Below are 24063 nucleotides of genomic sequence, written 5' to 3'. Positions count from 1 at the left end.
TTTTTTTTATTTATTAAAAAAGCTTACAGTGCTGGCATAGGATACATTTTACTGGATTTACCCTTCACCAGGGGGACAGTCCTTTAGGATTCTATACCAGTGACAACTCAGCATAAGACCCCAGCTGTATCGTTCTCTACTTCAGCAGCAAAGTTTAGAACTCAGTTGCACCGTTTCGAGTGTCCCACAGTGATCAATTCTTATTCAGTAATATGTATTTGCGAACACACATGTTCATTCTAAAGTACAAATCAAGTAAAATAATCAGTCTGAAAATCTTAAAAATGTGTCTTTATGCTGAACACCTCACTGGAGAGAACTGTTTCGGTCTGCCAGTACTACTATATATATGTATCCTCACAACTCATCATTGACCCCGTAAAGCTGAACTGCTTTTTCATCTATTGTCCATCAAGGCATGGGTTTTGTACAGAGAGTGGCATGGCCTAGTTTCCAGATGGTGCTGGAACTTTAGGGTACTATCAGAGTCTGGAGATGTCTAAAAGGCACTCACTGTGCAGTGGGCTCACACTGCTGGGCAAAGAACACACACTCTTCACCCGTAACTGACACATGTGGAGCACTTTCACACAACAGAGAAATCATACTTTGAAAGGGGATGGAGGGTTTGACAACAGAATGTAAAAGCCACTCACTTAAACAAATTTACCTCTATAGTGTTGATAGCAAATTCTAAATCTCACCCACGTTGAATTGCTTACATATTTTGCTGTACTGTCAGCCAGCATTCATATACAAATACTTACAATTCCGACTGCTTGAAATAAGGACCCATCATGTTCCATCTTTCTCTTTCGCTGAGCGTTTTGCAATGCTATGATCTTTGGGCCCAAGTCGCTCTCCAAAGCTGTATTCCTATAATAAATAACATATCATTACATCAGCCTGAGACTGAGGTACTAAGCTGTAAATAATCCTAGCTATAGAGCAAGAGTTTTATTGAACAGGCCTTTCATTTGCTTTCTGGTTCCCACTTCTATGACCTTTTGAAATATTCATTTCTTGTCAGTCAAACTCAAACAATATTGTAGCCTTTGCTCTTGCTGTGAAGCAGGTTCTTCCAGCACTGTCTGACATTCTATCTATTCATGTCTCTTACATTATCAGCTCCTTCACTCTCTTCAGGCCAGGTTATCATACACTCACAATCACCTTGTACTGGGTCTACCATATATTGGTTAAGTGTCACATTTTTGATTGCACAACTTTCATCGCTACCAAAGTTCGATAATACAGTCTTCTATCAATATCCCCTTGAATCTCTGAAAACTCATTACTTAGTTTTACACTGGATATACTATGCACCAAAAAGCTCAAGAACACTTCTTTGTCTGCACCTGGAAGATGTCCAAGACGCAGCGATAAACAGGCTGATGGCAGGAATACCAACAATGGAATGTACGACGATGGAACTGGTCTATCATTCTCAGCTTTTGGTTTTTATTGATCAATTAAGCGCCACAGGCCTATAAGTGGTGGGCTTAACCAGAAAGAGGCAAGTCTTTTTTCCCGTTAAATATACTGTTATGATACCTTTGCGTTTTAAGAAAATTCAACTGATATGTCAGAATGCAGATTACGTGTGAATAGGTTGCTACTGAGGTGTCTGTTACTGAAGTTTGTAGTATTATACAACTGTAAAAGACTGCTTATCATAGATTAAACATATGATAATCTTTTAAAAAGGAAAGATTTAAGTCGAACAACATACTATGTATGTAATGACTTGATATTCTTGGATTATCAGAATAAGTTGGATACAGATATGCTGTTAATGTTTATTCCAGTGATGGTCCGTTGAAATAAAAACGAAAAAGCATTTTTTTGATTTGGTCTAATAAATTTCACGTATTTTCCTATTCATCCACACATTTTAAAGATCATTGTTTCTGAAAATGAAGCATAGTGCCGGTGCAGCACTACAGCTTTCGCATTACTTCCTGAAGGAATGTATGTGGAAGCAGTTCACCAACTTCACAGGACCTCTGTCACATTTTGGGCACCTCAAAAGTTATCAATATTCACCTGGGGAAGACAAATGGAATGACGAGATGGATTCTGCCTTGCTTTTTTCTTTACTGACGAGGAGCTCCAATTAAATTCCAATCATGGAGGTAAATGAACACTTGAATAATCGTAAAGAACGCATTTCATTCGAGATTATGCTTGAACAGCCTTTAAGACCAGTAGTTCATAAACAAATGGTATATTTCCAAATAAAAAGATGCATTTGTTCACTGAATGACAGAACGTCTGAGAAAGCACTAATATGCGGATCTTGCACCCCATAAATTATACCACGTGCCAGAATACATTAATACAGTTTAACTTCGAAAAATAAATTCAGAAGCAACCTCCCTGTGTAGTTATTAAATTTATCCTCATTGTAAGCTGGTCTGTGCCAGTTTTCAGTGCCCATGCTCTCCGAAGTAGCCATGGGCTAAAGCTAGTGCTACATTGGTGTATAAAATAAAGATCCTAACAATGCTACCGTGCTTAATCAGTAGCAAGGAAGCAGAATATTCCAAAAATGGAAGTGGTGTGGCTCAGACAAAATTGGCGAATCTACAGTAACCTTACTGAGTGAGACGATTTTGTTTACAATGAAACATGCAGTAACCGAAAGCTAGAAAAAACAATGTTTGCAATTAATAGGATTTGGTGTCAATGAAGAATACACACCCTTTATTTAAAATGATAGACGATAGCAAGTTCGGAGTTCCAGGGCGGGACTCTGCCTTCTCAGATATTCCTTTTGCAGTTCTAACAGGGGAAGATGTTTGACTTCTGATAGAGGGAGAGGCTGAGGCCTGCCTTTCTTCTTTTGGAGCACTGTGAGGTGTCCACGAATCAAGGATTTTCTTAATATTATCCATATTTTCTATTTCAGCTGGTTTAAATTCATCAGTAGCAGTTGCAGACGTCTGGGGTAGCTGGTATATTGGAGTCACGCTTGGTGGATTAGAAGGATCATTCTCCAAAGGTGAAAGCTGATCAAAGGAATGCAACTGAAAATCATCGTCCATTGGGATGTATGGAGCCAACATCTCCAAATCTAAGTCAGTTTCCTAAATACAAAATGCAACCGATACATTAACATGAGTAAGTAACTTCAAACGCCACGCTTGAATTAAAGCATAATTACTCAAACCTCAGATTTAGTTTGTTTTAGGCTTTGGAATCACAACCCACAAAAATAAATTTTATATAAACAATAAAACAAAATAAAAATAACAAATCAATAAATTTTTATTCGATTCAGTCTTCGACTGAGGTCAACAAATACAATTAAATTAATCTAAAGAACATATTACATTATATTTAAAAAACGATTTTAAAAACTCTCTAAGTTTACGCAGGTTAAAGCAGTTTGAGGTCCGCAAGTTCATCATACATAAGTTAAAACTGTTAGATTTGTGCACTTTGTTTTAAAATAGTTTTAAAAAAATCTTTAAAAACTTAAACAAGTTGTAGCAAACAAATTCCTTAAGGAGAAGACTTACACACGGTAATTAGATCTTGAACTAAAATAGCATTGTATCTTAAGCGGATTGCCTTTTAAATAGTTGCCGAGCCTCTACCAAAATCGGGTTAGGACAGATTAGTAATACATGTGAAAGATCTTGTGATCCGCCATTGCACAAGTCACATGTACCTTAAGAATTTTCGGGGTGATCCATCTGCCGGAATACACTTTGAGAGGGAGAATTCCTAATCGCAGAAAAAAAGGATACAGCGCCTTACTCTAAATTTGATACAATATTCTTTATCTAATTCATAGCTTATTCTCGGCGTCATAGGTTATAAAAAGAGATTCAGATGCACTGGGAACCAGGCCTGCAAAAGTGCTACAGTGCATTGAGACACCTCAAGGGCTATTAGAAGGTTCCTACTGAAGGTGTGCCGAGCCAATTCATCTCTAAAAGTCTCCAATTTTATTATACATCTTAGTGAGCCCGGGGCTCCATGTAAGAGATTAAAGGCCCACCTGATGATATTGGAGACTGCTCTAGCAAAAGTGCTCCTTAGAGAGAGAGCTCAAGTTGTAAGGCTTGTAAAGGGACTGAATGGGATACTTTTAACAGTTTCCGTAAAATGATCCCTTCCTTTACTTTTACAGAATGCCAGGTTTTAATTTGTGTATATTCCAAGGCATAAGATAGAATAGGTAGGATTTTCATGCTGTAGACCTCCAGCAGGGATTTAAAATGTCTATTGCTGGTTGAGCAATAAAATCTCTGTAATACCCCGACATTGGAGTATGACTTTTGCCCAAGATGTTGGAGATGGGGAGAGTCTTGTAAGTTATATGAAAAGATTTGGCCCAAGTAAACATTCTTTCACTATCTCAATAGGGTTGCTACCCAGTGACCATGTGAAAGAAAGCAATTTCCTTCTTCCTCTAAAAGGTAACATTTTGGTTTTAGATATGTTGGGGACCAAGAAATGTTCTTTTGCGTATTGGTTTAGTTCATTTAAGCTTCTTTGCAAGCCAACTGGGGTACAATCGAATATGACTATATCATCAGCGTACATTAAGTAGTGGATATCATTCTGTGCTAATTTTGGTGGGGAGTTAATAATTTGGGAAAAGCACCCCGGTAGATCACTTCTGTAAACCGAAAATAACATGGGTGCAAGGGGGCAACCTTGTTTAAATCCATTCATCGTGGGTATTGGATTGGTTAGTCCCTTTTCTCCCCCCATTTGAACTTGTTGCCATGTGCAAGAAGTTAATTACTTTAAGGAGATCAGTGGGAATCCCTAGACTCTCTAGCTTTTTCCATGGTGTTGGTCTGTCCACGCTGTCCAAAGCGGTCGAAAAAAATCATAACATACTTATCATGGACAGTCTGGAGAACGGCAATGTTGTCCGAAACTGAGTGTTTTGGGTGGAAGCCAGCCTGTGTCATAGGAATCACGTTATCCGAGAACGCCCAATCTTTTAAATGATCCAAAACACATGCTGCGAAGATCTTTCCAGTGGCATCTAGGAGGGCTATTTGTCTGTATGTAATTGGCTGGATTCAATCTTGAGCCTTTTTTTTTGGAAGAGGGACAACAATGCTCCCCCGCCAAGATGTTGGTATTTTCCCAGTCTCGAAAACAATATTGGAAGAGAGGGGTTACAATTTTACTCCAGTCATCGGTGTTTGTTTGTAGGACTGATCGAGATATTGTCCGGGCCCATCACTGCAGATGATCTGGCCGTTTTTATGAAAGTGTCAATCTGTGTAGCCGAAATGTCTGACAAGACCTGATCCGATTGGCACTTTCGGGAAGGACACTGGGCGGGAGAAACTTGGTTTAAAAATAACAAATACGTACTAAAGGATTTACATGCAGCCTAAATATATGCTATAATTAAAGAGCTAATTATCTTCCCCTTCTGCCCTCTACGCTACAACTAAAATTAATTAACAGAAAGCAGTTTCATTGCAGAAATAAGATGGGAAAATAGCCAGTACTTTCCATTTGTGAAAAGCCTCAGAGGCAAACTTTAGTTTAATGAGTAAAGTCCCCAACAACCTAGGTTTAAAAAAATATATTATTATTGTAACTTTAAAAATGTACACACACAACATAATATCTGTCTTTATAACCACATGCATTGGTCACTTCAGGCCTATATAACGGGTGAAGAACCAATTACAATATGAACGCGTATATTTCTTGAGAAATGACGAAATACAGTTTATCAACTGAAAACGGCCACCAAACTTTAACAAAAGGAAGTATAGGCTACTAGTTTGGGTTTCAAATTATCTATCAAATAAACTTTCTATTGGAACCTTTTCAAAATGTTCTAAGCATCTAAGGGCACATTTGGGATGAACCACTCAGAGGCCCAAAGCAGAGAAACCAGTTCAGTCAGAAAGCACCAGATAGACACCTCTGGGTGTGGCCTGGTGATGAATTCACAGGGGGACAATAGGCTGCGCCTAGTGAAGGAGCCGTGCAGAGCGCCTTAGTTGAAAGCCCTTTGACACTCAGGAAAGGGTCTTCATGACATCCCAGGCAGGGGCCTGTGAAAAGGCCATGATGGGCACATAAGGCTTCACCAGGCATCATCTGAGTTCCTAGTGGTGTTGCCCAGTGTAAAACATGTCTCAGTGTAAATATCGCTCAGTCAGGAACCTAGTGAGAAATCTCTCACCCACCAAATAAAGTAAAAGCGTGCACAAGAACTGCATCAGCGTGACGTCACTAAAGGCGAAAAAAAGAAAAATTAAAAGACCCAGAGTGCAGGACGAGTCTGCATCATGTACTAAGGAGAGTAATGAAACCTATCTTTGTCCCTCTAACGAGTACATGGTTATTGTGATGACACTCGTGCTGAGACACAACCTGTGTTAGTGCGAGACAAAAATGATAGTAATCTGCCAGGCTCATTTTCCAGCAGAGTCTAGAGGAATAGGGGTTGGATCTACACCAAACGCCTTGAGGAATTAATCATATCTGATGCAAAAGGTGAGGACTGGCTAAAACATTTGCCTCATCTATGAAAATAAGCTACTGATGGGACAAGACAAACAAAAAGAAAAAACAAAAAAGGAGTTGCATGATAGAAACTTCAAATATTTGGTAAATGAAGAGATCCTGCAGAGAACAGGAAAGATTATTATTTTATGAGGCAGGAGGAACATTTAACCAAACTGGAGGCAGCAGAGGTTAGTTGCATTTTTTATGTTGTTCAACTTTAGAAAGGCTTCCACTTTATTCTTAATAGACTTAACTTGGGGCATTTTGGACAATGGCTAGAAGAAACTATAGGCTGCTCCAGAAAGGGACAGGAATTTTGGATTATGCAGGCTATTTCAACAGATTCATTCGTGGCTGGATGCAATGCTCACCTGACCAGACTTTTGAAAGCAAAAGAGCCGCAGTGGACATCTTACCTAAACTTCGTACAAGGACCTGGCCAAAGCACTAAGGATGGTTCAGGAGACCTTAATGCGGACAGCCGAGAAAGGGGGGGAGGGGGGGGGAGAAGGGGGAAGTCAACCCATGCAGCACAAGGGAAGTAGCATATATCAAGGTGGGCAGTGCAGCTTGGAAGGAAGACCCAGGGCTTTTCTTTACACCTATAATCTCCGTAACAGATGTGACAAACGGCCTCTTGGGCTAAGGTAAGACCAGACATCAATGACTAGAAGTAGGCGGATGCATGCCTCTCTCTGCAGTCTAATAGCAGGGGGTTTGTGTCATAGCTGACCTTTTGAGTTGGGCTACTTATTGAGCTACTTCCCAAAGACTATAAAGTGAGGAGGGTTGGGCCTCCCAGAACGAACAGCTGGAATCAGATGAGAAGACGGAACTTAGGTCTCGTATAGCTGCACGGATTTTGCTATTGATGAGGTTTCTCAACCATTTGAAATGTTACAGACTCCATTAAACTATTACACTTCTCACCAAAAGGTGAAAGAGCATCTGAGCGCAGTTATGAAGACGATGGTATCATGAAAGTGCCGGACATAAAATTAGAGTACTTAGTATTATTACAAATCACAAATACCATAATCCTGGAATTAAGAACTTATTTTTTTTATGTTCTAAACAGTTCATAAGAGATCACATTTCTTGGTTTGCCATTTTCAACACTACATATTTCTTTCTATATTGAATTCGGCATACCTTGGTGGAAAACGGGGCTTTTGCTTCTGTGTCTACGGCAAACAGTTTCTCTACTAACTCCAACTTGAACTCGTTAGAAATATCACTATCAACATCAAAGCAATATTCACTCGGAGAACTGGGCTGTAAAGACAAATTATTTATTTTAAACACAAGATACTTATTTTTACATTTGAAAAGGTCATACAAGTAAAAGACAATAGCATGGGCAAACAATGTAAAAATCACCCTAATTAAAATTACCTTATTACACATTTTCGCACGTAAATAAACAAAAACAAGAAACTAAACCATTATTTTTGCTAAACATGCATCAAAGGTAATGGCAATCTCAGAACTTGATAGACATCTACTCAGATTTCACATCATTAGAATACATTTTTCAAATACTTTGGACAGATTATTCTTCTATCAAAAGAGACCCTGATCTCCTTTATCGCTTAGAAACAGGGGACGTGACATTCACTCACTTTCACATTACCTCTGTAGTGTGGAGACCATGATTGTCATGTTCCAGCACTTGGGGCAGGAAATGTCTCAGGTGCAAGCACCAGAGAGATTTCCCCATTTACAGTGCGTAAGCTCAGGCTACTGGGGAGAGCTTCCAGGGGAGGCAGAGAGAGGTTTTTTCCGTCTTGAATGACAATCAGTGCGCATACGCAATTAATGTAGACAGTAAAAAGCAGTGCATCCTGGGTAAGAAAATAGTGAAATACATGCAAACCACAAAGCCCTGGACATCTTCGGGTTTTCAGAAATGTCTGGGTTGGCAAGTTTGAACGGATGCCGGCTGAGCCAGGGCCGAAATACCGCTGCAAACAATTTCACCAAAACAAGTGAATTTCCAAAAAATAAATGTGGGTGTTTTCTTGTTCCACTTCGGTACTTTTCATGCCGTGGGTGATCGCATCTGCCACACAATGGTGCGGTTTTTATTCTGAGCCGAGTGGGAACATAAAATAGTGGAGCATTTGTTATTATCAACTGAATTTCTCTCCTTTTTGGCTTCAAAACCTAAGGTAGTGTGCAAGAAAGGGCACATTTTTGCAAGCTCCTCTTGTAGTATTTCCCCCTTCTGGGCCCACTTTGGTTCTCCCTTGGTTACACGCATTAGCAGCTTTAGGCTACCTTTGCTTTGCACAGTCACACAATACATTAGTTTCCATGACATTATTTTAGCACCCTACACATTATTGGTTATTTAGTGACTCTTCTTGGGGCTTAGTCTGAACAATCAACATGGTGTACTGTCTTTTCTGTGCCCGGTCAAAAACATATCCTAAGGTTTCAGACACAACATGATAACTGCAGATTTTTAACACAACAGTTTCTATAATATAAACTGTGTCTCGACCCCTTCAATGTTAGAGGGGAGAATTCCAGCAGAGGGACAGAGGGACCAGTCTTGGAATGGACGCAGCAGCCTTGCGTAAAGCACAAGTAACTACTTGTGTAACAATATATCTGTAAGAGACATTAGTTAGTGATAGATTCCTTACCTTAGAATATCCCCAGGCGTCAGACTGGATCCGGAAAGTTTTTGTCAGCAGTACCCCTGCGCATCGGAAGGTGCCGTAGTGCGGCTCCGGTCAGTCGCTGGCGTCGTATGCGCCGAGATGACGTCACAGAGACTACTTAGGCGCCACCCATGAGCGCGGACGTCAGTTCTGTACACGACTTTCCACGCCAGGAATGCAGAGCCATGCAAGAAACTGACCACTGGTGCCATGAAACTAGGGCCCTGAAAAGGAGGACCGTAACCCTACAAATTAGTTCGCAGAGCGGGGAAGATGGGTGGGGCGGTAAGGAATCTATCACCAACTAATGTCTTACAGATATATTGTTACACAAGTAGTAACTTGTACATCTGAAAGAGACACGTTAGTGATAGATTCCTTACCTTAGAATAGATACCCCAGCAATACCTACCCCGGTGGTGGGTCTGCGAACAGGATTACACCAGAAAGTCAGGGAGGACAGAACGGCCAAGAAGCCGTCCCTGCGGACTTGACTGTCAAGGCAATAATGCTTGGTAAACGTGTGCAGCGAGGCCCACGTAGCTGCCTGACAAATGTCCTGCAAGGGAAGGCTGCGTCCAGAGGCAGTAGTGGCTGCTGTTGCCCTGGTAGAATGGGCACGCAGCCCCAGAGGAGGCTCCTTCTTAGCCGACGAGTAACATGCTTTAATGCACAGAACTACCCACCGAGAGATGGTTAGTTTGTGCACTGCCAGACCTTTTTTGGCGCCCACGTAGCCAACAAAAAGCTTGTCATCCACGCGGAATTATTGTGTGCGCTTTAGATAGAACAAGAGCGCACATTTTGGGTCCAGACAGTGGAGCCTCTTCCTCTTTTGAAGGAGGCAGAAAGAAGGTGGGCAAAGTGATGGTCCGCCCGATGTGGAAGGGTGTGACCACCTTCGGCAAGAAAGAAGGACGAGTCCTTAAATCCACCTTGTCCGGATGAACAGAAAGAAACGGAGGTTTAGAAGAAAGCGCCTAGAGCTCGCTCACTCACTCTTCTGGCAGAGGTGATAGCTGCCAGGAAAGCAGTCTTGAGAGTGAGAAGACGTAAGGGACAGTTATGAAGAGGCTCAAAGGGAGCACACAACAGATATGTCGAGACAAGATTTAAGTCCCATTGAGGCATTATGAAAGGCACGGGAGGAAACGTGTATGTAGCCCAGAGCAGAGCCCTGCTGGGCCAAAGAGAGAAGGAACAGAAGGACCTTGGAAAGAGGGGCATAAAGGTGGTCCACAACCTTTGCTGTGCACCATGCCACAAATTTGTTCCACCTGCAGGCGTATACCGTTTTAGTGGAGGGAAGCCTGGCTGCCGGAATTACATCACAGACTTCGGGAGGAAGGTCGAAAGCTGTCAACTGTTGTCGCTCAATCTCCACGCATGGAGGTGGAGGCTGGACAGGTTCATGTGGAGGACCGGCCCCTGCTGCTGCGACAGAAGATCCTCCCGAAGAGGCAGACGGATCGGGGGATCAATCGCCATGCTGAGTAGCTTGGGATACCAGTATCTTCGTACCCAATCTGGAGCCACAAGGATGACGCCGAATCTTTTTCAGCACTCTTGGCAGAAGTGGTATAGGTGGAAAGGCGTACAAAAGACCGCAGCTCCACTCGCGACGAAAAGCGTCGCCGAGCGAGTACCGCCTTGGAAATTCCAACGGGCAGAACTGATGACATTGCGCGTTCTCTTCGGTGGCGAATATATCTAACCAAGGCTCACCCCACTGCAGAAAGAGACCTTGCGCCACGTCAGAGTGCAGACACCATTCGTGATCCATCATGCACCGGTGGCGGAGTTTGTCCGCCCTGGCGTTCAGAGAACCTGCCATGTGTTGAACCACCAAGGGGATGCCTTGATGTTCCAGCCATGTCCAGAGGCGAAGAGCCTCCTAAAAGAGGGTCCATGACCCCACCCCGCCCTGTTTGTTGCAGTACCAGATGGTGGTGGTGTTGTCCATGAACACCTGCACTACACTTCCCCGGACAGAGGGAAGAAATGCTTTCAGTGCAAGCCGGATCGCCGCCAGTGACCAGAGGCCTCTGATCTCTGCCTCTCCCAAGTGGCCGCCCCATCCCAGGAGGGACTCATCCGTCACCACTGTATGCTCCGGTTGGGGAAGGGAGAGGGATCTGCCCTTGACCCAATCGCGATTCGTGAGCTACCATTGCAATAGTTGTGCAGTGCCCTCCGCGATCTGGACGTGATCAGGCAGGTCACCCTAATGCTGTGCCCACTGGAACGTCAGGTCCCACTGCAGAGCCCGCATATGCCATCTGGCATGTTGCACTAGCAGGATGCAGGAGGCCACTAGGCCCAGGAGCCGGAGGGTCATCCTGACCGAAACCCGGGATAATAAAATAAATTTGATACTTGTATAGCGCACTACTCACCCGCAAGGGTCTCAAGGCGCTTGTACGAAAACCGCTGTGGAACCCATCCTGGCTTTCCCTGTGAGGCGTCCACTCCTGGGCACCCCCAAGGTGGAGGCCAGGCATCCTTAGCATTGTGGGGGCCATTGTGGAGATTAAGCAAGCTATTGCCCAGAGTTGCAGAGTGGGTCTCCATGATTGGAATAGGCACCGAGGCGAGAATTATCAGGTCCGTGGAATTTTTGAGCCCAAGACCCGCCGAGGCGGGGAATTGAACCCTGGTCCCGGGCTAGACCTCTGCATCAGGGTCTGCCGCTGTAATCATTGAGCCACACTTCTCCACTAGAGATAGGGATAGAGGCTGAAAGGTCGGAATCATAGCCTGAATATCCCGGACTCGCTGCTCGGGAGGATAAACCCGAAATAGCGTTGAATCCAGAACTGCTCCGATGAAGAGGAGCTTCTGAGAGGGGCTCAGGTGCGACTTTGGCACATTGAAGGAAAACCCCAGCAAATGCAGGAGGTCGGCCGTAGTCTGGAGGTGGGAGACGACTGCCTAGGGCGAGCCTACCTTCAACAACCAGTCGTCAAGATAGGGGAAGACTGGAACCCCTGATCTGCGCAGATGAGCTGCGACCACCGCCATCACTTTCGTGAACACCAGAGGGGCACTGGTAAGGCCGAAAGGGAGCACGGCACACTGAAAATGCTCTTGGCCTACCGTGAACCGCAGGTAACGCCGGTGGGCCGGCAGGATGGGGATATGAAAATATGCGTCCTGCAAGTCCAACGCTACCATCCAGTCTCGAGGGTCGAGGGCAGCCAAGACCTGTGTCAGAGTCAACATCCTGAAATTCTACTTCCGGAGGAAGCGGTTAACGTTCCTGAGGTCCACGATGGGGCGCAGGCCCCCCTTTCTCCTTCTTGGGGACCAGAATGTAGTGGGAACAACAACCGCGTCCTACTTCTGGCCCAGGAACGCGCTCGATGGCCCGCTTGGCCAAGAGGGCCGCGACTTCCTGCTGGAGAAGCCCAAAATGGACCCCCGACATGCGGTGGAACTGAGGTGGCATGGCTGGAGGGGCAGACTCGAAGAGGAGGGAGTAGCCCCTTCGCACTATTTGCAACACCCACCTGTCTGAGGTAACGGAACGCCAGTGGGGGAGGTGATGGCGAAAGCTCGACTAGGAAGGCTTTGAGGCAGATGCTGCGGGAGCGGAGGTGGACTGACCCGCACGCTGGCCCCCTGTATTGCCGCGGCGTGAACCACGTCCGCGCTGAGGTTGGTTCTGCGCAGGCTTCTGGCTGAACGAATGTGTCGGGGTGCCCCTTCCATGGCCACGAAAGGAACGAAAAGCAGACGTGGCTGGGCGCGTGGTGGAGACCCAAGGACTTGGCCGTAGCCCAGGAGGCCTTAAAACGCTCCAGCACACTATCTGCCTTATCGCCAAACAGACGAGTACCATCAAAAGGCATGTCTATAAGAGAACTCTGAACATCCCCTGAAAATCCAGTGGACCGCAACCAGGCATGGCGACGGAGGGCCACTGTCGTGGAAATCGCCCTACCCAGTGAGTCCGCGGTGTCCAGCCCACACCAGATGGCTAACTTTGCTGGATCCTTCCCTTCAGCAACAGCTTAGGAAAGCACTGTCCGAACCTCCTCCGGACACTGAGGCAGCACCTGCGCAACCGTGTCCCACACAGCGTGGGAGTAGTGGCCCAAGAGGCATGCGGTGTTCACTGACCGCAGCCCTAAGCTGGCGGATGAAAACAGTTTCTTGCCGAACTGTTCCAGCTTCTTGGATTCCTCATCAGGCTCTCCGGAGTTGGGTGGGTTGTCAAAAAAGCAGGGTCACCCGGGGCAGGGCGCTTAGGCTTGGCTACGATTTTATCCAAGGGAACCTCCGTTGCTGGTCTAGCCCAGGTGCCCATCAAGTCAGTTACCGCCTCATTGAATGGTAGCAGGGGCTCCATAGAGCTTGCCGCCGGCTGAAGTACTTCAGTGAGGAGATTAGTTTTGAGGGTCACCGTAGGCAGGTCAAGGGCCTCAGCCGCTCTACGGAGCACCATAGTGTATGTGGCGCCCTCCTCCATAGCCACAGCAGGAGGAGAAAGAAAACCAGGTTCAGAGGAGAGGTCAAGGCCACCTGCATCCTCCAACTCTTCTGTCCATTCCTCTTCCGACCCGCACTGCCGTGCGAGAGGGTCCTCAGACCCCTCCCAGTTGTCCCCATCCTCCACTGCCCGTGGAACAGGCTGCAGGGGAGGGACAGGGGAATAAAAAGGGTCGAACGGCGTCGGGAACAGCACCAGTCGGCGCAGTGTCTCAATTAGGGTCCCAACTAGGGCCAAAATTGTCCGGGAAACCGGGCAAGGGTGGAACGAACGGAACCCACTGCGGCGCCGGGGGCGGGGCCGGAGCCGCCAGCAGAGGACCTTGCGGCGCCGGAGCTGCTGCTGGTGGCGGAGCCGGTGGCAAGGGAAGGCCCTCAGCTGGGACTGCGGGGCCCGAAGGCGCACCGGCGGGAGCCCTAGGCCTGAAAAGGCGGGCCATGGCAGCAAGGAAGCTTGTGCCTAGGCAGGAGTCGCCGACGGACCCGGATAGGGTGGGTAGGCCGCGGGACTCAGGCTCCAAAGGAGCCCCGGGGGAGGTACACCCGGCCCCCGTGTCCAGAGACCGACGGGCTTCTTCGACTTCTTATGACGTCTCTCACCCGATTCAGAGTGTGAAGACTTCGACCCAGAGGAGCAATGATAATGGCTCTGCGGTCGGTCCCTCGATCGACCCCTGGACCTTAAACGGCATGGACACGACTGCCGGGCCTCCAGCAGTTTACGGGACCGCTCCCGTAAAGCCTTCGGAGCCATGGCCAGACAGTGAGAACATGACCGGGAGTCATGGTCGTGCTCCAGACAGTAGAGACAGACACCATGGGGTCGGCCACCGACATCGTACGGCGACAGGCCCCGCAGGATTTAAAAGCAGGCATCCCTACGCGGCACCAGGAGTCAAAGACTCAAAAATTAAAGACAAAAAGTCTCAAAAGATAGTCAAGAAGTGACTAGGGTACGTGCTCTAATTGGATCTGCGCTTGCTGGCGCGGAAAAAGAAAACTGACAGCGCGCATGGGTGGCACTTAAGTAGTCTCCGTGACATCTCGGCGCATACGACGCCAGCGACGGACGCGGAGCCGCACGACGCCACCTTTCGACGCGCAGGGGTACTGCTGACAAAAACTTTCCGGATCCAGTCTAACGCCTGGGGATATTCTAAGGTAAGGAATCTATCACTAAGGTGTCGCTTTCAGATCTGAGTTTACACCTACGATGAGGACCACCTAATTACACACACACACACACACACACACACGGAATGGGGTACGTGCTAATCCCAGAGGTAACTACTATATCCCTGTGCTCACATAGTGTGGGTAGGCTAAGATAGATGTATTAGTTACCATAGTCTGGCTGTTCATAGTTTACAGTCGGTCAGTAATGTTTACAGTCGGTCAGTAATGTTTTTTTTTTTTTTTTTGAAACCGTTTATTACAAATTTAAAAAAATATACAAAGATGGGCCTACAACCTTCAGGCCAGCCGCTAGCAAGCAAGAGGAGCATGTGATACAAACAATAGTGCGCATGCCGCGGCAAAGGGAAATGCACAGGAGTTAGAAGCGGTGGTAGCCACACCATCCGGGCCCACATAACGGTTTCATTTTAATATAAATAACAACAAAAGAACAAATCCACAAGGCAACCCACAATCGGAAACAGCAGCATGTGCTCCCCTAGCGGGGGGGGGGGGGACCCTACTAATCCATAGGAGTAGCAAGGGGGGAAAAAGGTCAAGACTGGGATTAGGTGGACTCAGTGCCCGGGACCGGGGAGATAAACTGGCTAAGGGGATGGGGCCGGTGACGGATCGGGCAATAACGGCGGGGTACAGATTCCCCCGCGGTAGGCGTTCCAGGGGCCCCATACGTTCACCCATGTCCCAGGCTTACCTCTCGCAACATACACCACCTTTTCCCGAAACATGCACCAATCCATGTTATCCTTCCATGCCGAGACAGTCGGCGACCTCTGGGAACCCCACAGTTGAGCAATGTCGCGTTTGGCCACCATATATCCCAGAGTCACCCACCGCGTCTGCGGCACCGAGTAGTCGGTTGGCTCCCACACATTCAACAGGCATCTCCTCGCTTCGGGCAGCAGCGACACACGCGTAACCACCCGCAGGACCTCATGCACACCACGCCAGAATCGCTCCACCTCCGGGCATTCCCACAAAATATGGAAAAAGGTCCCCAAAGAACCACACCCACGCTTACACAACCAGTCTACAGCATATCCCATACGCAGTAGCCTTGGCCCCGTGACATAGACCCTATGGAGTATCTTGAGCTGGACGAAGCGAAGGCGGGCCGGTATGGCCACCTCTTTCGGGGAGGCCACCGCCGATACCCAGTCCTCGTCATCCAGCTCCAATCCATCGGCCACCCATGCCTCACGAAGGTTAGTCAGCAGTCCCGAGCGGTCATTGATAAGTTTTTTATAGATCAATGAAATCGTGCTGTCCGGTACATGTCCATCTAGCACTCTATCCTCCAGAGGGGAATACTCCGGGATGGAGGCAACGTCCGGGAATACGGAGCATAGCGCATGATGGATCTGCATATACCGAAAGTACTCCCTGTCCTGCAACTGGAATTCTGTCCGTAGCATCTCGAACGTTTTGAATCCCCCCCTCGTCCAGAGATCACCCACCCTGCTGATGCCTATCATGTCCCACTTTTCAAAGCCCTTCGAGGTCCACAGGGAGCCCAACTGCTCAGATGCGTATAGTGGCGACGCCCGGGTCAAACGACCTTTCCACCCCATCGCCACATTAGCCGCGTGCCACACTCATACCATGACACGCGTGGGGCCCATCAGACGTGCGTCAAGCGAGCTGGAGTACAGCGCTCGGTTATAATCACCACCCGGCAGTAAAATCTTATCCATTTCAAAGGCCGGGTTTAGAGCGGGCCCGTACAGGCCGTGATTAATCGCAGCCAGCTGGGAGGCCCAATAATACCGTTTGATATCCGGGAGGGCGATCCCCCCCGTCATACCACGGGAGCGTCAGCTTCGCCAGGGCGATACGCGGTCTACCTTCCCAGAACAGTCGGCGCTGCAAACTCTCCACCTCGCGAAAGTAGCGCGCCGGGACGACGTCCATTGTGTTCTGCAGAGCGTACAGGAAACGCGGCAGCGACATCATCTTAAACAATGCCGCCCGGCCGAGCGGCGAGAGCGGCAAGCGCCTCCAACGCGCAACATCCTCCTTCAGGCGCTGGAGGGGGGGAAGCAAGTTCTGACTATATCGGGCCTCCGCGTCCAGGGTAATGAAGACACCCAGGTACCGGAATCCCCGCGGGGCGATCTGGATAGGACAGCCCCGCGGAAGGATAGGGTCCTCCCCAGAGAGAACATAGACGCACGATTTAGCCCAGTTGATGACAAGGCCGGAGTTAAGACCAAATGAATGCAATACATCAACCAGCACTATCAGTGATTTACGTGGGGAAGCCAGGTACAGGAGAATATCGTCAGCGTATAGAGATACACGGTCCTCATACTCGGGGGTCCAGCGGAGACCACGAATAGAAGGTTCCCACCGCAGCCACTCCGCCAGGGGCTCCAAAGCGAGCGCGAAAAGGAGCGGCGATAACGGGCAGCCCTGCCGCGTACCCCTGCCCAGCTCGAACGAAGCCGACACTCTACCGTTCACCACGACCTGCGCCAGCGGGCCAGAGTACAATTTTACCCAACTGATGAATCCTGGGCCAAACCCAAACTTCGCGAGCGTCGCCCAAATATAAGGCCATTCAAGCGTGTCAAACGCCATAGAGGCGTCCAAGGACGCCAAAATGGCCGGCTCTCGCATGAACGGGACACGTGCGAGCACCCCATGCAAACGCCGCAGGTTAAGCGCTGTATTGCGATGAGGGATGAAGCCGGACTGATCCTGGTGAATCAAGTCACACACTACGCCGACCAGCCGATTGGCCAACACCTTGGCGAGGATTTTGGGCTCTGCATTCAATAACGAAATAGGCCGATAGGATGTGACCCGGTCCCGTGGCCTCCCCTCCTTATGGATAACCACGATAGTAGCTAGACGCTGGTCTAGCGGGAGGGAACCCGCCGAGTGGGCCGCGAGGAACATAGCACGGAGATGTGGTGCCAGCGTATCCGGTCGCAGTTTATACAACTCGATGGGAAGACCATTAGGGCCCATGGCCTTGCCGGAAGCGACCGATCGTATGGCGAGGGCAATTTCTTCGGAAGTTGGAGCAGCGTCCAACGACACTCTGTCCTCCTCCGAAAGGGAAGGCAGCGCGATATCCCTGAGCAGGGCGTGGGAATCCTCTTCAGAGCGGGAGGACACCGGGGAATACACCCCACGGAAATAGTCTGCAAAGCAGGAGACAATTTCTTCTGGTTCAGTGACACACACACACCATTCTGTTTCTCAATCAACGGGACAACTCGACTCGCTCTCTCCTTTTTGTCCAACCATGCAATCAATTTACCAGCCTTATCACCCACATCATACAGTCTCCCCTGTTGCTCTCTACTGAGGCCCCTAGCCGCCTCCGTGACGAGGGCCTTATAAGCCGCTTGCTTGAGTCGGAGAACATGTAATTTGTCATCCGTCACCCCACATTCTAGATCACCCTCCAACTCGGTTATCTCAGCTTCAACACGAGTCACCTCCTCCCGCTCGCGCCTCCGGGAATGGGAAATAAGGGACAAGGCCTCTCCCCTGAGTACCGTCTTGAACGCCTCCCACAATGAGATCGCCGATGACACAGACCCCACATTCTCGTCAAAGTAGAGCTTAAGGGATTTAACCAGCTCTGCACGAATGGTGGGGTCACGCAGGTACCAGGGATTAATCGGGACCACCCTACCCTCTCCCCTCGGAAGAATATCAAAGTGCAACAAGAGTGGAGAGTGGTCCGAAATACCCCGTGCCAAATGGCGCACCTCCCCTATCCTCCCAACGTGCGCCGCTGGAACCAGGACAAAATCTAGCCGTGAGAGACTACCATGAGCCCCTGAATGGAAGGTGTACTGCAGCTGCGTGGGATGTTTCAAACGCCAACAATCCACCAGCCCCAAGGTATCCAAGAGGCCAGACAACCATGCCTGGGCACGGGGGAGATCCCTAGGGGGGTGACGATCCACAGTTCCGGAAACCACAGCATTAAAATCCCCCCCCACCACTAGAATCCCCTCCGGAAGGCCAAGGAGGAGGCGCCCCAGATCCGCAAAGGTGGTCGTCTGCAGCCCCGGCGGGACATAGACAGACACGAAAACAACCACTCTGCCCTCCATTCTACCCACCAAAACCGTGTAACGTCCCCTGTCGTCATGGTGCACCTCATCAATCTCCAACGGGAGCGAGTTCTTAACCATAATGCCCACTCCCCTTGAACCAGACGTGAAGCCCGAATGGGCCACAAGGCGGTAGCCCCGTCGATTCATGGCACAAAAGGAGTTGCCAATGAGGTGTGTCTCCTGCAGAAAAACTATATCGGGCGAAATTCGCTTCAAGAACTGCAGGACCACACCTCGTTTTATCCTGTCCCCCAATCCATTAACATTCCAGGACAACAGACTCAGTCCCCTACCCCCCATCATAAACAGAAGCCATCACTCGTCCCCCAGAGAGCACTTTACAAATGATACAACGATGCTTTTGCCTTGTGGTAGAAACGAACACCACCCCACCCCAACCCACCCACCCCAACAAAACTCCCCCCTCCCTGCACCCCTGCATGAGCCCAGACAGCCCCCCCAACTTGCAGTGTGCCTGTCGCCCCTATATAGTGAAACTAGCTAGACCACCTAGAGGAGGAAAGAGTACCCCTTCTAGACCCCACACAACCTCCAAGGGAGGGGAAAGAACAAAGACAGAAGCTTGGTCGAAAGTGGCATCATAGTCGTCCAGAGTGAGGCCCAATATCAACCCCTCAGTCCCGATCCAGTGGGCCGTCTCCTCCCGCCGCCCCCCCCACCATCTCGAGCACTACCCCCAGATAGAGTGTCCAGCCAGTCCCCGGCCGCTTCGGGACGATCAAAAAAGTGCGTGCGACCATCCACCTCTACCCGCAGCTTGGCCGGGAAGAGCATGGCGTATTTTAAGTTCATGTCCCGGAGCCGGCGCTTAACACCCAGGAAACTCAGTCTCTGTTTCTGGACCGCTTGAGTGAAATCGGGATAAAAGTTCACCTCCATATTTTCCAGCTTAATTGGCCCTTGCAGTCTGGAGGCTTGCAAGATCGCGTCCCTGTCCCGAAAGTTAAAAATCCGGGCAATGAGAGGCCGCGGAGGGGCTCCGACCTTCGGCCTTCCCCCGGGAACTCTGTGGGCCCTCTCCACGGCAAAGAATTTACTCAGTCCCCGAGGCTGGAGATGGGTAGCGATCAGGTCCTCTACAAAAAGATCCGCCGCCGCTTCCTCCCGTCCCTCGGGTACTCCGATGATGCGGATGTTATTCCTCCGGGCCCGACTCTCGGAATCTTCCAGGCGCCGATCCATAAGCGCACTCGTCTGACGAAGTCGGTGCACCTCCGTTTGGAGGGCCGCCACCTCAGTCGTGAGGCCCGACGCGGTGTGGGCCAAAGAATCGACCCGGTCGTTGGTCTTGGAGAGATCAGCCCTCACCAGGTTGACATCCACTAGGACCGCGTCGATTTTATGGGCTAAGGTGTCAAACCGCTGGCCCACCGAGGCCTTCATCTCAGCAATGGCGCCCATGACGCCTTGCAGAGTCAACTCTGTGGGCAAATCCGGGGCATCCGGAGGGCACTCAGAGGACTTGTGCGGTCCACCGGGAGATCCTTTCGGGAGGGTGTAGCGGTCCATGATGTTGGCCTGATGTGCGGCGCCACGCCGGGTCGACTTGGCCTTCAACCGATCGCCATCTTGTTTCGTGGCCATCGTCGCGGGTCTCACACCCTCACCAGCCACGCAGTAAAAGGCAAGCAATCAAGGCCACGGGCTCCGGGGGGTCACCCCAGGACGGCGGAGCGGGCCACAGCAGGCAGGCAGGCTGGGTCACCCAGCGAGGCCACCCCAACACAAAGAGCGCCGCGATCCCACTCGCAAAGACGGCAAGGGGGCGCGAAAGTGAAAGTGAAAGTGCGGGGTACGCGACTCGCCAGGCCCAGCCCGCCGTTGTTCACTTTGCCACCGGGTCGCCCCCAAACGCGAGTCCGGGGTCAGGAGCGAAGGAGGCCGCAAACTTCAATCGGTGCTCACTCCGGCACCCGAGGTCCGATTCGAAAACGGGAAACGGGTACCACCTCGGCTCAGGCTCACCGACACAGTCCCCTCAACCGATGCAGGATGAAGACAGGATAAACGTAGGAGGTCGCGGAGGTCCTCGGGAGCCTCGCACCTACGCGGCCATCTTGGTTGCGCGCTAGTCGGTCAGTAATGTTAATTACTTTTCTTAGTTGTATCTGTTAACTAATCGCAGCAAACCTGCTTCAAAATACACTAAAATAGTTTCAAAAATATTCTGTAAACTTCCTTTGTGTCTTTCTTTGGTTTACTATTGACATGCATGATTGAGAAGAGAAGGTGATGATCTGCTTCGGACATGTTCTAGGTTTGCGGAATAATAATCGGTTACTCTGTAAAGGTTAGGAGTGCAGGTGAAGCACTGTGTGTTAGTCAGATTTGGGCCTACAGGTACTGATGTGATAGAGACACTCAGTCCTGACATTTTGACATCGTGTTCTCCCAAGGCACAGTTCTGTTTCCAAACAAAATCCCTGCAACACACTCGGAATCAAATGATATTAGCGGTAACCACTAATTCAGGATTGTACAAATAACCACTATTCTTAAACTCAATCTTGGACACATTTCAATTTACATGGTTACTTCATGTTTATTTTTCAATCCTTAGGTTTTACTACAGAATTTGTTTGTACTATTGGTACACACTGAAAAATAGTTATATCCTGCAGCTTAGTTGATGACTTAAGGCTTTAAGGGGAAAGAAAAAGAACAGAGTAGGATCTTTACAAAAGGTATGGCTAAAGGAGTGTAACTGGTTACTTCTGAAGAGGCGAGGTCTATGTAATTATGGACATGTCTTTAAACATTAAACCAAGATCCTGTCCTTCACACATCGTACCATTTGGCTAGTATTTCAGTACTTCTATAGAAACTTTCCGTTATCGCATCCAGACGTATTATACTATAAAGGAGATATGCCTAAAACAAGCAAGACTTTTAGGCTTTCCCAATGCTTGTTAGCAATATCAGATAAATCACCAACAATGATATTGTTGTGACAAATTAGAATTGAATGTTTCAATTCTGAAAACAAGAGACTGAATTAAACGTTACCGAGGTCTGTGGAAGGGGTAGTGGCCTTTAGAGTGTCGCAATCATTTATGTTCTCCCCTTCACAGCAATTTTCTCAACAGTCTCTCCTGAGACACCATCCCCGCTCCCCCTTTTCTTCCCACATTTTTCAGAAATCCTCTAACTGAATATTTCACGCATCTCTTTCCACTTCTGCACCCTCTTTTCACTCTTTCAACCTTCTTTGCAACTCTTCCTTGCAAATCCTTCACTTAACTACCCTCCACACACACAACAAATTCATCCATATGGAAGCATGGAGTTTTCTTTTACTTCCGCCCTATCAATATTTCTACAGCTTTGGACTTCCTTCACATGCTGATGAACAAGTTACTTACCTCTGGTAAAGCCTTATCTGGAAGAAACTAACTAGCCCAGATCCCTTACCTTAGAAAAATCTCCAGGCCTCAGACTGGAATTGGAAGTTTTTTGAGCAGTACCCCTGCGTGCCAGTAGGTGGCTGTGTTTGCGCTGGAAGGGACTTATGCGATACCTATGTAGGTGCCACTGCAGTGCACTGAAGTCAGTTACTTTTGCGACTTTCTACGCCAGAAGTGTGGAGCCAAGATGAGAACTGACCACTGGTGTGAAAAGAAAACTACGGCCCTGAGGCAGGTGTCCCTTATACTGTCATCGGATAGCAGAGAGGGGAGGATGGGAAGAGGTTTAAGGAATCTACGGCTAGATAGTCTCTCTACCTGATAAGGCCGCATGTTTCCTACCTTGGAATAGAAACCCATGCCTTGCTTCCCTTGAAGTGGGTCTGCAAAGCCAAATTTAAATCAAAAATTCCTGTAGGACCAAACAGGCGAAGTGCCAGTCGGAACAGACTAGACTGTCCACTGTAGTGCTTCGTAAACGTGTGCAAAGGTTACCATGTTGCCATCTGATAGACGTCCAGGAAAGCGACTCGGCGGGCTAACGCAGTGGTCGCAGTCTTAGCTCTGGTGAAATGAGCATGTAAAACCCTCAGGGGGTTGCTTCCTGGCCAATGCATAGCAGATCTTGATGCAGAGCACTATTCATCTTGAGCTTGTCTGTTTCTGCACATCCTTCCCTTTATTAGCTTCTACGTACCCCACGAAGAGTTTATCGTCCACCCGTAACTTTTTTTGTGGTCAAGGTAGAACGACAAAGCTCTATGGGTACTGACAGTGGAGCTTCTCCTCCTCTTTGGAGCAGTGAGGTGGAGCAAAGAAGAAAGGCAGGGTGATGTTCTGGTCAACATGGAAAGGAGGCACAAACTTTGGAAGGAAGAAGGCACGTGTTTGGAGGACCAGCTAGTCTGGGTAGAAGGTGGTGTAGGGAGGGTGTGCCAGGAGAGCCTGCAGTTCGCTGCCCCTCCTGGCCAATGTTATGGCTACTAGAGAGGCAGTTTTGATGGTCAAAAGCCTAAGGGGACAATTGGGCAGAGACTCAATGGGTAAAACATCAAGGAGGTGAGAACAAGATTCAGATCCCCCACAGGTGACTTAAATAAAGATGCCCGTTACGGCAACTGCACAAATGCGAAATGCTAAAACATAACCTTTAAATGTGCCCAGAACAGTGTCCTGCTGGGCCAACAATAGAACAGCAGAGTAAACTTGGATAGAGGTGCAGAAGGGGGGAGGGTGGGAGGAATCAATGTTGTGGGGATCACACCATGTCACAAATCTATACCACCATGGTGGAGGGATGTCTGGCTACAGATTTCAGGAGGAAAGTCGAAAGCTGTAAACTGTTGCTCCACGTATGAAGGTAAAGGGTGCTCACGGTCGGGTGAAGAATCCTCCCTGTTACTGCATCTGGAGAACCTCTCGAAGAGGCTGCCTGATCAGAGGGCTGATGGTCATGCCCCACAGCTCGGGACACCAGAGTCTCCGTGCCTAATCTGAAGCCACAACAACAACATTGGCCTAGTTTTTCCTGATCTTGTGAACTCTGGGCATGAGTGGTAAAGGCGAAAAGCCATACAGGAGCATCTCTGAGTGAGAGTCGCCTTGGAACCTCCAAAAGGTTGATGGAGAACTCGGACTCCGCCAGAAACCAGAGTCCTCTGATGTGCACCTCTCCCAGATGGCCGTACCATTCCAGAA

At 48.6% G+C, this 24063-nt stretch overlaps 1 protein-coding gene across 4 annotated transcripts in view; it reads right to left on the bottom strand.

The window, feature by feature from the left end:
* The window catches only part of HIF1A (hypoxia inducible factor 1 subunit alpha), a 263036-nt gene that overhangs the window by 49975 nt on the left and 188998 nt on the right, over positions 1 to 24063 (bottom strand). For all 4 annotated transcript variants that reach the window (XM_085626181.1, XM_085626182.1, XM_085626185.1 and 1 more), the window contains exons 11-13: positions 7657 to 7779; positions 2704 to 3089; positions 768 to 876 (exon numbers count right to left, since the gene is read on the bottom strand). In XM_085626181.1, the coding sequence (XP_085482307.1) occupies positions 768 to 876; positions 2704 to 3089; positions 7657 to 7779 (618 nt within the window). The remainder of the gene's footprint in view (positions 1 to 767; positions 877 to 2703; positions 3090 to 7656; positions 7780 to 24063) is intronic.

This window comes from Triturus cristatus, chromosome 9 (assembly GCF_964204655.1).
Source record: "Triturus cristatus chromosome 9, aTriCri1.1, whole genome shotgun sequence".
Taxonomy (NCBI): Eukaryota; Metazoa; Chordata; class Amphibia; order Caudata; family Salamandridae; genus Triturus; species Triturus cristatus.
The sequence above is the reverse complement of the archived record's forward strand: the minus strand, read 5'-3'. Positions and strand labels throughout refer to the sequence as shown.